Source organism: Neofelis nebulosa, chromosome 1 (assembly GCF_028018385.1).
Source record: "Neofelis nebulosa isolate mNeoNeb1 chromosome 1, mNeoNeb1.pri, whole genome shotgun sequence".
NCBI lineage: Eukaryota > Metazoa > Chordata > Mammalia > Carnivora > Felidae > Neofelis > Neofelis nebulosa.
In genome coordinates, this window is record NC_080782.1 from 165,479,771 (window position 1) to 165,495,002 (window position 15,232).

Here is a 15,232-nt window from a genome sequence, read left to right on the forward strand (position 1 = left end):
CGCCTTCCTCCTCCTAGTGGGAACCCGGCCCGCCCTCCCGGGCATGCGCACAAACCACAGTCGGGGGAGTCCCCGGCAACGGTGGCCGGCACGGACAAGATACGTTGGAGCCTGGCCGCCGGCAAGCTGGAACTCGCGGCGGGCGACCTGACCCGGCGGCTTCTGAGCCCGGGGCATCTGGAGGCCTCCTGCCCCTCATCCGAGGCCCCCAGGGTGAGTGTTGGTAACGCACCAGATTTCCCTTTGGGACACAGCTCTAAGCGTGTACACAGATTAGGATTAATTACCTAAAACAGCGTGTCTGCCCAATAGAGTTAGGAGGGGTATGTACCGTGGGTTCCGGTACTTCATTAAAAACGCATCCGTAACTTATTTTGTTTCTGTTTTCTCCCAACCCAGCCCTCCCCTACCTCTATCAGAATGGACCTTCACGGGCAGATGGAGGTTTTATGAGGCCTGAACGTGAGGAGATTTAGAGGGCCTTTTAAAGAAAAGGAATGCAAAATTATCTTACTTTTGCAACTTTTCCAAAAGCACAAGACCAGGGAACACTGCTAGAGCCCAGGGCCTGGGACGTGTCCACACAAAGGGGCCCTTGAAGCTGGTGCTTCATTACCTTCACTTTCCCAAGGCACCAAGTTGTACTAAATTGTTTATCTACAGATGTCTGATTCCCCCGCCCCCCCCCGTCATTCCCTATTCTCTGTCCCCTATTTTATATATACAAAGAATATTTCATATTTAAAAAAACAAGACAAAACAAAACAAAACAAAAAACATGTATCTTGCCGTCAGATGGAGAGCTTTAGGTCAAAGCCAGGCTCTCGATATTAGCTTCTTGTTGTTTGTCACCTGATAAATGCCAGGCACTAAGATAGACCACTTAACGTAAATAAACTAATAGTCACAGCAACTTTAGAAGATACTTAATGAAAAACCCTTGATTATCTTTGAATCAAGGATTAGAAAGGCTAAAATATCATGGACTAGGATTTGAAGCAATTTGGAGTTTGGTTTCATAATCCATGGTTCCTCTCTTCCATCAGTAATACAAAGTGCAAACTCTGACATTATAGGAGCTCAGTAGATGCTGAACAAGGTATAAATGCGCACAAATGCCCTTTCATAAGATGGACTCTTGTGGGGGGTCCGTTACCAACATTGTTGGGTGCTACTCCAAAATAAATTGATAATTCAGTTGAATAGTAGTTGGAGAAATTACCATCAAAAGAGTATCATGTGACTTGTAAACTTCATAGCTGATTTCAGAGAAATATTTGGATAACTTAGGTGCATTCGACATAAAAGGAAATTAATTGAATGTTGTTGGGCTAAGTCTAGTTCTGCTACAAAGAAATGCTGTGAATTAAATAAGTGACAGTTTTGTAAAATGAGATTTTTGAACATTAGAACCCCAAAGGGCACTTAGTAGCTCTAAAATGTTCTCAGAGACTGTTGCAGCAAAATATCACTTTCTTAAAATATCACCCCTTAAAGCAACAGTATTTTATGGCAAGAGGAAATAACTCTCAAAGGTGTTTCCACCGTCATGGATAATTTTTCAGTTCTCCATGAAAGAAGACAAACCAAAACAAAATATTAGTAGAAATCAACAGTTCCTGGAACATAAGGACTGAGTTTGTTTTTATCTCAATCTTGAATGCCTAGCAAATTACTATATCATGGTTGGTGCTCAGTGAAGATTTGCCAAATAATTTTATTTTGACTCCTTGGACAGACACTAGAAGAATCCATAGTTCATTTCCAGGCATGCAACTCTTTATGTCTGTATTACGAATTATATATTATGTATTTTTATGAATTATGTATTATTTCTGTATTAGGAGACAAGAATTCACATCCAAGCTATACCATCATGAGAAACAAATAGGAAAGGACAGCCTTAAGCAATTTTGCACAAGCCTATTTTTCCATTTAAATGGAACGTCTGATGTTTGGGGAGGCAAGATGCCCTTTTCAGTTATGGGCACTTTCACAAGCAACCGATGAGATGAGTATTGGTACAGTTTACATAACAGCAAACAGAACTCTTCGAGGCTGTCACTTGCTAGTGAGCAGACCAAGGCCAGGGAAGACTCAGGTTCACATTCCAAGGAAGGAGCCAGTGCACAAAGTGCTCTTGGGAGACAAAATCCTCGCTCAGACAAAATCCACTCTCATGGGTGAAGCACTGGCAAAGAGCACCTGCTGCTTTGGGAGGCTAACAGGAGTTGTATTTGTGGTCACGCTGCCACCAGTCTCCCTGGAGTCCCCCCCAGCCATGCAAGGCGGACCAGTTCCCAACCCGAACGTCACTGCGCGTGCGCACATCATCCCTGTGCCCTCAAGGCCTGCGGATGCGACTGCGCCTGCGCAAACGTCTTCATGCTGTCAGGGCCTCCCCGGCCTTAAGTGGAGATTGCGTCTGCGCCAGGAACAGCTGGTGGAACGGGCTCCCTGGGCTGCGGCTTCCGGTTTGGAGAACGCACCTGGGGCTTCGGGTCCTGTGGGGTGTTTGTGCGGCTGCGCGGCCCAGGAGGGGGCTCGGAGTCCCCGGAGCGAACGGGGGTGGGGTACGTTTGGCAGGCGACACTGGGCTGGGGTGACCCAAGCCGGAGGGGATCACCCCGCGTCTTTTCGGCCCACCGATTGCTTATAGTCTTTAAATTTTTTTTCTTGTTTCGGGACAGGAAGTCTTTCGGGCCATTCGTCCCGGCCGGAGTCGCAGGTGAGGGTCGCGGGCCGCCCTGGCGACCGCGCTGCGGTGGAAGCCGGGTCTTTGGTTCGGGGTTCTGGGTCTAGACCCGCACCCTTGGGATGCGGGGGCAAGGGGCCTACCTCTCGGGAACGCAGCTGGCTGCTGTGATGCTGTGGTTGCGGACTGTCTGGTTCTGGGGACCCCCTCCCCCCAAGCCGGTGCGAGTTCACCCCGGATCCGTTGCCGGTTTTATTTGCGGGGTTGGGGGGAGTGGTGTGGACCCCTCCAGAGATTTTGCAGGCCTGTCCCGGTGCAGTTGGAGAGAGATAACAGTATCCTTAGAGGGAACCACCTTATTTCTCTTACTTTTCGTCTTCTGTCAACCTCCTGGCTTCCACAGCCTTCTGGCTTTTTCCTATCACAAGTTTCTCTCCGGTTAGAGTCTCCCCAAATAATCACAAGTGTATAAAGGCTGCTGTAAACCCCTTGTCTCACAGGGAAGCGCATCTTCTTGAAGGGGCTGCAGGAAGGAAACTTAAATTGTACCAGTCACTTTCTCTGCAGTAAAATACCACTAAAGCATCATATTCACTGAATGCAACCTTGCTGGTATGTTTCATTGTGTCACTTTAGGATAATATAGGCAGTTGCTGAATGGACGATGAGTCATTATTGTAATATCAATGATCTGTATTCAGTCTCTTGAAAGTTGCTTATTCTTTATCAAAAAGTGAAGCATATCCCTCCCTTATTTCCTTAATATTTTATAATATTTATATTTTAAGTGTTACTTCCGTCAACAAGTAGTCCTAAAATTGATCAAGGATTTACCAGCTACCAACTACTGTGTTAAGCACCTTATGTAAATTATCTGAGTTCATCCTCCTGTTACCATCTGCAGTTATTAACCCCATTTTTCACTTAAGGACACTGACTCTCAGAGAAATTAAGTGGTTTCCCCATGTCACACAGCTGTTAAGTTTTGAGTCTAGAATTGAACTAACATTGGACTCTGAAGCCTGAACCCTAACCACAAACCACAAGTCAAAAACATCAACTAACAAACCCAGAATCCAGAAGATAAAATTAGGGAACATGTAAAAGCAGTGGTACAATTTTATAAGTAAAAATATTTAAAGCTGTTCATTTGTTACTAGTTTTGGAATCCTTGTTGTATTTATAGCAGTTTTGGCATACATGGGTGTCCACCCCATTACCTAGATTTCAGTGTTGTTATAAAGTAATTTGAGTCTTTGCCTGGAACTTGTTGAAGGAAACTGAGACCAAGTAGAATATTCAGATAGATCAGAAACTGTATTCCCACCTTGTACATTCAAAGAAGAATTTCTCATTCTTCATTTTTTATACATTATATATGGATTGTAAATATAACATTATATACCACAGCGTACTGACTTAAGGGGGCATGTTTTGCGAAGTAAGACAGTAAACATAAGCAGGTGGTTCGGTCAGTTATGCTGATAAGACACCTCAAGAGGAAGCAGTTACTGTATTCAAAGACAAAAGTCTCAGGAAAGTTGTCTCTCATGGGTTTATTTCTCGGTCTTAACTGACCCGACAGAAGTTGAGTTTCCTTTGTTAGGAATTCGACTGAGAAGTGGAGCCTTTTCCCCTAAAGGCCACCAAATGGCTGTTGTGGAACTCGCCCTGTGCAGTCATAGCTGCTAAATGGTTTTGACCAGACTGAATCCCACCAGGCATAGTGGGGAGTGAATGCAATCAGCCCCTGGCCTTTTCTCGTGTGCTTTTCCAGGAACTCCACTCTAGATGTTGAGTAATTCGTTCAGCAAACAAACCTACTAAGTGCCAGGCACTACTGACACAAATTACAACTCCTGACCTCAGGAGACTGGTGGGGTAGTAACGGCTGTACCATAACCAGCCATGTGATTTCTTACACCAGATGTTAGGCAACGTAGCCTCGTACTGATGGTGTCTGTGGCTTGTTTGCTGCTGTGGGGGAATCTCACCGTCCCTGAGACCGCTACGGGGCTCCCTCCTCCCTGTGCAGCTGCTCTGAGACTTGACGGGGATGTACCAGGAGGTGTCTGAAACCACAAGATAAAACATGGTTTTTATTCCCAGAACACACATTTTACGTGAAGTCTTTGGGTTTTTTTGGAGAGTGTGTGTGTGCGGAAGAGAGGCAGAAGGAGAGAGAATCTTTTTTTTTTTTTTCAACATTTTTAATTTATTTTTGGGACAGAGAGAGACAGAGCATGAACGGGGGAGGGGCAGAGAGAGAGGGAGACACAGAATCAGAAACAGGCTCCAGGCTCCGAGCCATCAGCCCAGAGCCTGACGCGGGGCTCGAACTCACGGACCGCGAGATCGTGACCTGGCTGAAGTCGGACGCTTAACCGACTGCGCCACCCAGGCGCCCCAAGGAGAGAGAATCTTAAACAGGCTCCACGCTCAGCATGGAGCCCGACACGGGGCTGGGTTTCACGACCCTGAGATCATGACCTGAGCTGAAATCAAGAGTTGGATGCTCAGCTGACTGAGCCACCCAGGAGCCCCTTCTTGAAGTCTTTTTTGGAAAAGTTAGTTGATTTTAGTGTTCTATGGTTTACATCACATAGTAGCTCTGATATCTTATAGACTCTAATAGGACTTGCATGAATTTTTAAAACTTTCAGGAAATTTCACACTTGTGGTGACCACTTTAGGAAATAGTCTAGACCCTAGCCCAGCAAGGTACTCATTATTTCCTCTGACTTTAGAAGATACTTCAGTGGACAACTGTCTCGTGACAATTCACTTTTGTTACAGCACTTAGCATTTTGTAATTAGTTCCCATTATACCCCCTTTTTCTTTACAGAACATATGCTCTCTGAAAGCAGAAACATAGCACGGTGCCTGGTGGATATGTGGTTGGTGAATTGTTAGGGGTAACAGGCATGAGATGAGAATATGAACCCAAAAAATGTACTACTGAATTTAAATTTATGAAGCTGTAAATAGATGAAATAGTTAGAAGAGGTAAGTCAAGTAAGGATTTCATGTGGAAGTTATTTTGAGTTGGGTTTTGAATATTGATTGGAATGATTGGGTAAAGCTAGTGGTGATGTGAAAGTGAACACAGACAGACATAGGCTTTGTTTGGCCTAAAGAAGAAGGTAGCTGTTTTTTGGGGGTTTTTTTGTTTGTTTGTTTTTGGGGCTTTTTTTTTTTTGTGGTGAACTCCTACCTGTGTAGGAGTCCAAACTTCCTGCAAAGCCAAATACAATTCCATGAGCTGGTGGTTTGTTAGAAACATCTGTTTCTGAGGCTGTGTGGTAGTCTGACAGAAAAAGAGGAGAAATAAAAGGAAAGGCCTTACCTCAGAAGGCCAGAAATGAAATGCATTGAGCCTTCTTTTTCTGTTGTTATTCTTTTGCATCATGCACTGAATAAGAAACGGAATAGTTAATTCAATAGAAGTTGGAGTTTACGGAGAAAGACAAGGTAGTCAATTTCAATATTGCTAATGTAGTGAGTGGGGCTGCTGATACTTTTAGTAATAAATACAGAATAGAATTGAAGTACAATAGTTGATTTTCATTAAATGTAGAGGTGGAAAAGGGACAGAATTTATAAGCATTGATTCACTTTCATTTTGCAAATGTTGATAAATCTTTTATCATGAACGAAGCACTGTCTGTGAAGTCTTTACGTTAAATATTCAGTTGAAGTTTATCTTTGACTTAAAGTTCTTCTTTTTTCCTTATTAGTTAAAGCAGAGGATTCCGCATCGCTTCTATGGCTACCCCACAGACTTCACAAACCGTTGCGTCTCACGTTCCTTTTGCAGATTTATGTTCAACTTTAGAACGAATACAGAAAAGTAAAGGACGGGCAGAAAAAATCAGACACTTCAGGGAATTTTTAGATTCTTGGAGAAGATTTCATGATGCCCTTCATAAGAACCAAAAAGATGTCAGGGACTCTTTTTATCCAGCAATGAGACTTATTCTCCCTCAGCTCGAAAGAGAAAGAATGGCCTATGGAATCAAAGAAACCATGCTTGCTAAACTTTATATTGAGTTGCTTAATTTACCTAGAGAAGGAAAAGATGCCCTTAAGCTTTTAAATTACAGGACACCCACTGGAACTCGTGGAGATGCTGGAGACTTTGCGATGATTGCGTATTTCGTGTTGAAACCAAGATGTTTGCAGAAAGGAAGTTTAACAGTACAGCAAGTAAATGACCTTTTAGACTCAATTGCCAGCAATAATTCTGCCAGAAGAAAGGACCTAATAAAAAAGAGTCTTCTTCAGCTTATAAGTCAGAGTTCGGCACTGGAACAAAAGTGGCTTATACGGATGATAGTAAAGGACTTGAAACTTGGCTTTAGTGAGCAATCTGTATTTTCTGCATTCCACAATGATGCTGCCGAGTTGCATAATGTCACCACGGATCTTGAAAAAGTCTGTAGGCAACTGCACGATCCTTCCGTCGGACTTAGTGATATTTCTATCACTTTATTCTCTGCCTTTAAACCAATGCTGGCTGCCATAGCAGATATTGAGAGAATTGAGAAGGACATGAAACACCAGAGTTTCTACATTGAGACCAAGCTAGACGGTGAGCGTATGCAAATGCACAAGGATGGGGATGTGTATCAGTACTTCTCCCGGAACGGGTTTAACTATACAGATCAGTTTGGAGATTCTCCACGGGAAGGCTCTCTTACACCATTCATTCACAGTGCATTCAAAACAGACGTGCAAAACTGTATCCTGGATGGTGAGATGATGGCCTTCAACCCTAATACACAAACTTTTATGCAAAAGGGGAATAAGTTCGATATCAAGAGAATGGTGGAAGATTCCGATCTGCAAACTTGTTACTGTGTTTTTGACGTACTGATGGTTAATAATAAAAAGCTAGGGCGTGAGACCCTGAAAAAGAGGTACGACATTCTCACTAGTGTTTTTACACCAATACCAGGTAGGATAGACATAGTGCAAAAAACACAAGCTCATACGAAGAAAGAAGTAATTGATGCTTTGAATGAAGCAATAGACAAAAGAGAAGAGGGAATCATGATCAAACATCCTCTATCCATTTACAAGCCAGACAAAAGAGGTGAAGGATGGTTAAAAATTAAACCAGAGTATGTCGATGGGTTGATGGATGAACTGGACACCTTAATTGTGGGGGGCTATTGGGGTAAAGGTTCGCGAGGTGGAATGATGTCTCATTTTCTGTGTGCTGTAGCAGAGAAACCTCCTCCTGGTGAAAAACCCTCCATGTTTCACACTCTCTGTCGTGTTGGTTCAGGTTATACCATGAAAGAACTGTATGATCTGGGTTTGAAATTGGCCAAGCATTGGAAGCCTTTTCATAAAAAAGCTCCACCAAGTAGCATCTTATGTGGAACAGAGAAGCCAGAAGTGTACATTGAGCCTTGTCATTCTGTCATCGTTCAGATTAAAGCAACAGAGATCGTCCCCAGTGAGATGTATAAAACTGGCTGCACCTTGCGTTTCCCCCGAATTGAAAAGATCAGAGAAGACAAAGAGTGGTATGAATGTACCACCCTAGATGACTTAGAACAACTTCGAGGGAAAGCATCTGGAAAGCTTGCGTCCAAACACCTTTATGTCGGTGGTGATGATGAACCACAAGAGAAGAGGCGGAAAGCTGCCCCAAGGATCAAGAAAGTTGTTGGAATCATTGAGCACCTAAAAGCACCCAACCTTTCTAATGTAAACAAAGTTTCTAACGTATTTGAAGATGTGGAGTTTTGTGTTATGAGTGGAACAAACAGCCATCCAAAGCCCGATCTGGAGAACAGACTTGCGGAATTTGGGGGTTATATAGTACAAAATCCAGGCCCAGACACCTACTGTGTGATTGCAGGGTCCGAGAACATCAGGGTGAAAAACATAATTTCTTCCAATGAACATGATGTTGTCAAGCCTGAGTGGCTGTTAGAGTGTTTTAAGACCAAAAGCTGTGTTCCATGGCAACCTCGCTTTATGATTCATATGTGCCCATCGACGAAGCAGCATTTTGCCCGTGAATATGATTGTTATGGTGATAGTTATTTTGTTGATACAGATTTGAACCAACTGAAAGAAGTGTTCTCAGGAATTAAAAATTCCGGCGAACAAAGTCCTGGAGAAATAGCTTCCATGATTGCTAATTTAGAATATCGATATTCCTGGGACCACTCCCCACTCAGTATGTTTCGACACCACATTATTTATTTGGACTTGTATGCTGTTGTTAATGACCTGAGTACCAAAATCGAGGGGACGAGGTTAGCTTTTACAGCTTTGGAACTTCGATTTCATGGAGCACAAGTAGTTTCTTGTTTAGCTCAGGGAGTGTCTCATGTAATCATTGGGGAGGATCATAGTCGTGTTGCAGATTTGAAAGCTTTTCGAAGAACTCTTAAGAGAAAATTTAAAATCCTGCAACAAGATTGGGTAACTGATTCAATAGACAAGTGTGAATTGCAGGAGGAAAATCACTATTTGGTTTAAAGCTAGCTTTTCTAGTGAGGAAAGCCTGTGATCTGGTGGACATGTCGTAACAGGTGGTAAAGATAAAATTTTAAACTACGTTTTGTTTTTATCCCTTCAAATTTATGCTTAAATGGTATTATTAGAATAGGAAAACAACATTTTTAAGTTTTGAGATAGGTAAGACCCTGAATAACCCAAAGCGAAGAAAGAAATCTATCTTTTAGCAGTGTAATATTTGATGACTTTTAAAACCAAGATGAAATAAACAGTTTAAAGAAGAGGTGTTGATATAATATCCCTATAGAAATCTAGAATTTTGACTCCAATATTAATAAAATACATTCAGAGGCTTTTAGAGTCATTAAAAGCATTGATCTAAATGGATTTTCTGGAGTCAAATAAAAATTTTAATAGTTGTTATATAATAAAGCATTGCAAGAAAGAAGAATTGTTATAGTTAGACTTGTAAAAATATATCTTAAATTGAAGACTAAAATTCTTTTAAGTTTGAAATGTTGTAAACAAATTTGTTTTTTAGGGTTAAGGGCAAGCTCATAAATGAAACCTGTTATTGATGTAACTAGGTAAATTAGGGGAAATTGAATGAGACTTGATGGTCTAAAAACTTAAAATTAGATCAGTTTGATTAAAAGAAACTTACCATTTTGCAAGTATTGGGCCCACATTTATTGTTTCTCTAAAATAGAGCACGTTTCAAAGACCATGTTTTTATGTGAACTTTATTCCAAGATGAATAGTATTCACAAAGAGTGATTTTCCTAGATGTAATCCACATGTCAAAATAGCCTATGTGTTGGGACTTTCATTACAGAGAGGTAAATTGCTCTATTTAAAATGATTTTTATCTTAGGTTATTTAAATTCAGTGTATATAATATATATTATGTCTGGATTTATATACTAAATTTTGGAATACAGTGTATTCATTATGAAAAATATATTTTCATGACACCTCTGAAATACTTAAAATATGGAACCCAAGGAACTGTGTATAGATTATTTGTATATACTTTTAGATTTTATTGAAATGGTGGAACAAATGTAATTTTATTTCTTAATTTAAATAAAATATTTAATATGCTATTGAAATTTATGGTGGTTGATGGATTGATTGATTTTGAGAGAGAGCACGAGCTTGAGCCAGAGAGGAGGAGAGAGGGAATCCCAAACAGGCTCCACGTTGTCAGCACAGAGCACGATGCAGGGCTCCAACTCAGGAACTGTGAGATCATGACCTCAGGTGAAATCAAGAGTCAGATGCTTAACCAACTGAGCCACTCCTATGATGTATTTATTTTGAGACAATTTGTAATAGTTATTTCAATCAGATTAGATACTATGGTATCTATAATTTTTGACTGATTCAAATCAGGTTCCTATTTGAGGTCCTTTGTGTTTCATATTATTGAATGAACTTTATTAAAAATTTAAACTTGGGGCACCTGGGTGATAACAGTTGGTTAAGCATCCGACTTTGGCTCAGGTCATGATCTCATGGTTGGTGAGTTTGAGCCCCGCGTCAGGGCTGTGCTGACAGCTCAGGGCCTGGAGCCTGCTTCGGATTGTGTGTCTCCCTCTCTCTGCCCCTCCCATGCTCATGTGCGCGCTCTCTCTCTCTCTCTCTCTCTCTCTCTCAAAAAGAAAATTAAAAATGCATTAAAAATTAAACTTGATTATTTTTATAATACCTATTGAGAAAAACTACAAAATAGATAACCAGTAAGTGCAGTGGAAAGAAAAGTACATAATTTTACCACCAAAGACAATAACATTCACTACTTCAGGTTTTTGATGGTAAGGAAAGCACAAAACACGGATTTACAGTGTAACAGAAAAGTGTAAAATTATAATGCTTTATTTGATCAGCTTTTCTCAGTGGGAGAATTTACAGGCAGGCCACTAAAATATGCCTACATCACTTTAAATTGCTGTTCACTATACCATTGAATGTAGTGTAATGTGTTCATCTAGCCCATTATTATTCGATTTCTAGGTTATTTGACCTTGCCACCTTTTTGTTTTCCTAACGAACATTGTAATCAATCTGTACTGTAGTCTGTGTATTCTAGTCCTGTTTGTTTCTTATACATCCTTAGAATGGAATTGCTGATTCAAAGGTACATATTTTTTAGTAAATGGATACGCATTTCAAAAACTTGGCAACATGCCTTTCTAGATTCTTCTCTTTCCCATCTCTAAATGTTGGGGAGTTCGTTTTCTTAGTACTGGACCTGTTTTCTGTCTTTACTCACTGTCTACACATTCTCATCCATCCCCTGACTTTAAATATGCTGATAACTCTGATGTATTTTTAGCCCTGGTTTCTTTGCTGAACTCCAGTTCATGTATGTATCCACATAACGTCTCCACATGAAGTCTAATGAGCCTCTCGTACTTAATGTGTCTAACTAGAACTATAAAATATTTCTCATAGAAAACATTTTAAAATATGAAAGAGAATGGTGCAATGAATGCACGTGCTCACCACTCAGTCTGAACAACAGTCCTATTTACAGACCTCGGGGTTATTTTGCAGTCATTTAGATTACCTAACAATTCACAAGTGTTCTGTACAGAACTCTGGATTTCTGCAATACACTTAACGCTCCTCCCCAGTGTTCCCCTCCTCACAAAATGGTGCATCTATCCACCCAGCTGCTCAAGCTGAAAACCATGCTGTCATCCTTGGTTCCGTCTGTTCTCATGTTTCCAATTCACAGAAAATCTTGTTGCCTGGAGCTTCCAAATAATCCAGAATATGACCTCTCACCACTTTTCCCAGTAACCATAGCCTGCCACCATTATTCACAGACCACGATCACCTCACTGGCCTTCCCTTTTGCAGTCTTATTCCACTACTGTCAGCTCTCAAGGACACTCACTTTTACTTTCAAAGATGCAGTCAATTCATGTTCCTCCACTAGCCAAAACTACTGAATCCCCATCACTCATAACTTCCAAAGTCGTAAATGGTCCATTGGAGGTGACCCCGATTACCCATCTTCTGTTAGCTCTCTGACTTGATTTCCTATCACTTACCCCCTTGCTCACCACACTGTAGTCTCATCGGTCTGTGTGCTTTTTCCTTGAACTTCATTCAGGGCTGGTGTATGTTCCCCCACCCACACCCCCAACACCATCCCTTCATTCTGCTTTATTTTTTCCAGAGCACTGCACCTTTATTTCCTACCACTAGAATAGAAACTCCGTGAATGAAGTCACTCGGTATGTTTTGTTCACTGTTGTAATTGGTCACTCAATAAATATTAATGGAATAAATTCTCTGAATTATACTGAAAAGCCTACTTTGCTCTTCTCCAAGACTATGTGTTCTTGCCAGAAAGCAGGCAGGACAAGACACTGTTCAAGAACTCCACCTTTTTCTGCATTCCTGATGACATCACCATCCTGAAAGAGTTGCTTTTTGTTTTTTGGGTTTTTTTTTTTGTTGTTTTTGTGGCTGATGGCACCTTCTTTGAAGATCAAGTCGCTACCCTAACTGCTTCATAGGCATCATAGGCATGCACTCTACCTGGCATTAGAGTGAACAGGTCTGGCTTGGAAACTTGGAACTCTTGTTTTGGGGGAAGTAGGTTGGACATAGCTTTAAAATATCTAATATGAAGTTCTTTGAGCACTAGAGCTATTTTATAAACCGTTCCCATTCAATTTCAACCAGTATATATTAAGTTCTTACTCTCCTTGATAGTCATTGGAGTGAAAAAATCAACAAGACAGTCTCTGCTTTTAAGGAACTCAAAGAGTACTGAAAGATAAAAATAATTGGAATACAAAAGATAAGTGCTTTCCTATGAAAGAATGATGGATTCCCTGGAAAGCCATACGCTGTAATGAAATGAATACAAGTTTTATTTATTTTTTCAACGTTTTTTATTTATTTTTGGGACAGAGAGAGACAGAGCATGAACGGGGGAGGGGCAGAGAGAGAGGGAGACACAGAATCGGAAACAGGCTCCAGGCTCCGAGCCATCAGCCCAGAGCCCGACGCGGGGCTCGAACTCACGGACCGCGAGATCGTGACCTGAGCTGAAGTCGGACGCTTAACCGACTGCGCCACCCAGGCGCCCCATGAATACAAGTTTTAGAATCTAGTTTTCCTGGGCTCAACTCCAGTTCTGCCACCAATTGTCTCTGTTGTCTGAGCAAATCACAATTTCCTTAAACCTTAGTTTCTAAACTTTCAAATGGAAACAGTATCTACCTCACACAGAATATATGAAAACAGGGACACCTGGGGTGGCTCAGTCGGTTGAGCATCCAACTCGATTTTGGCTCAGGTCATGATCTCCTGGTTCATGAGGTTGAGCCCCACGTGTGACTCTGTGCTGACAGTCCAGAGCCTGCTAGGATTCTCTCTCTCCTTCTCTCGCTGCCCTCCCCCCACTCATTTGCTCTCCCTTTCAAAATAAATACACTTGAAAAAATTTTTAAAAAGCATGTATGAGAACAGAATTATAGTGCCCAGCATACAGAAAAACTCTCCAGCTTTTATCTGCTGCTCTTATCCAGGCCTCCCCAGTGGGGGTTCATTAATCCAATGGGGGTTAATAAGGGAGTGCATTCTGGAACCATAAGTAGAATTCCCTCAGGCATATTGGTATGGAGGGTTTGTCCTTGCAGAGGGAAGATTATAAATACAAGCATGGGGAGTACAAACATTTGGGGGAGAGTGTAAAACATTCAAATTTAGGTGGGAGGGAGAGGTATAGGTAAATTAGGATAAATTTTGAATGATTTCAAATGCTACACTGCAGAACATGCGTTGTATCTGGTGCTCAGGAAAAATGCACTGAAGAATTTTTAGCAAGGTATTTCAGTTTTTTGTCTAAGGCTGATTTCTTGATTCTCCCTCCTCAGTTCAAGCTCATGTAGCAAAAATACCATCAGCCAAGTAGCTTATACAACAAACATTTCTTTCTCACGTTTCTGGAGGCTGGAAGTCTGAGATCAGTGTGCCAGCAAAGTTGAGTTCTGGTGTGGGCCGTCTTTCTGGCTTCCAGAGAGCCACCTTGCTCCTGTATTTTCACGTGCTGGAGAGAGATCTAGCTCTGGGCTCTTCATCTTATAAGGGCACAACTTCTAACATGGCGCTCTACCCTCATTCACTCATCTCAACCCAATTACATCCCAAAGACACTCCCCCAACACATACATGCCCCACTTCCAAGTATCAGATGAAGGATTAGGGCTTCTAAGGATTAGGGATTCTGAGGGAACACATTTAGTCCACAGCACCATCCCTTACATTTTTTAATGTAAACGTTTACAAATATGAGTGTCATCTAAGTACCTGGGCAAACAGCAATAAACACAATGGGCAAAAATTCTTGTCAACATATCATGATTTACTTTCATTCACTTAAAAAAAAATTAAAATTGGGGCCCCTTGTGGCTCAGTTGGTTAAGCGCCTGACTCTTGGTTTTGACTCAGGTCACGATCTCACGGTTTGTGGGCTCAAGCCCCGCGTTAGGCTCTGTGCTGACAGTGTGGAGCCAGCTTGGGATTTGGAATGCTCTCTTCCTCTCTCTCTCTGACCCTCCCTTCCTCTCTTTCTCTCTCTCAAAATAAATAAATAAGACATTTATATATATCTCTTTAAAAAATAAAAATAAATTAAAATGTATTTACCAAAAGGCAAAAATTGGACTTCTGGGTATTGTTCCTGTTCCTATGACTGCATAGCAGGTCAACCCCAACCTCAGTGGCATAAAACAACCATTTCCATCATGCCCACATATTCAGAACACACACGAGCAAAATGTCTTGTCTTGTTACCACTGTGATTACAGACTCAGCTCCAAGAGTCTCCCTCCCCGTGTTGGCTTTGAAGGATGTGCCTGGGGAAGTGCATGCTGGCAACAACCACGAGTGCAGAAAAGGTGGTTCCCCAGCTAATCTTTCAGATGACAAGTTGGCAATAGGAAACTAATACAGATTTTTGGTTCCAGAAGCGGGGTGCTGTTTAACAAATGCTTACAAAGCAGCTTTAGGAATGGGTGATGGGCACAGTC

At 41.6% G+C, this 15,232-nt stretch overlaps 1 protein-coding gene across 3 annotated transcripts; it reads left to right on the top strand.

The window, feature by feature from the left end:
* Positions 1 to 28: 28 nt before the first annotated feature.
* On the top strand, positions 29 to 10,288 carry LIG4 (DNA ligase 4). 3 transcript variants are annotated; one of them, XM_058743028.1, is made up of 4 exons: positions 29 to 213; positions 1,845 to 2,573; positions 2,691 to 2,728; positions 6,434 to 10,288. In XM_058743028.1, the coding sequence occupies exon 4, from the start codon at positions 6,462 to 6,464 to the stop codon at positions 9,195 to 9,197; it is 2,736 nt and encodes a 911-aa protein (XP_058599011.1). In that variant the 5' UTR covers positions 29 to 213; positions 1,845 to 2,573; positions 2,691 to 2,728; positions 6,434 to 6,461; the 3' UTR covers positions 9,198 to 10,288. The 3 variants fall into 3 exon arrangements, with proteins under 3 accessions (XP_058599011.1, XP_058599006.1, XP_058598998.1); XM_058743023.1 differs by lacking the exon at positions 2,691 to 2,728; XM_058743015.1 differs by lacking the exons at positions 1,845 to 2,573; positions 2,691 to 2,728.
* The last annotated feature ends 4,944 nt before the right edge of the window (positions 10,289 to 15,232 follow it).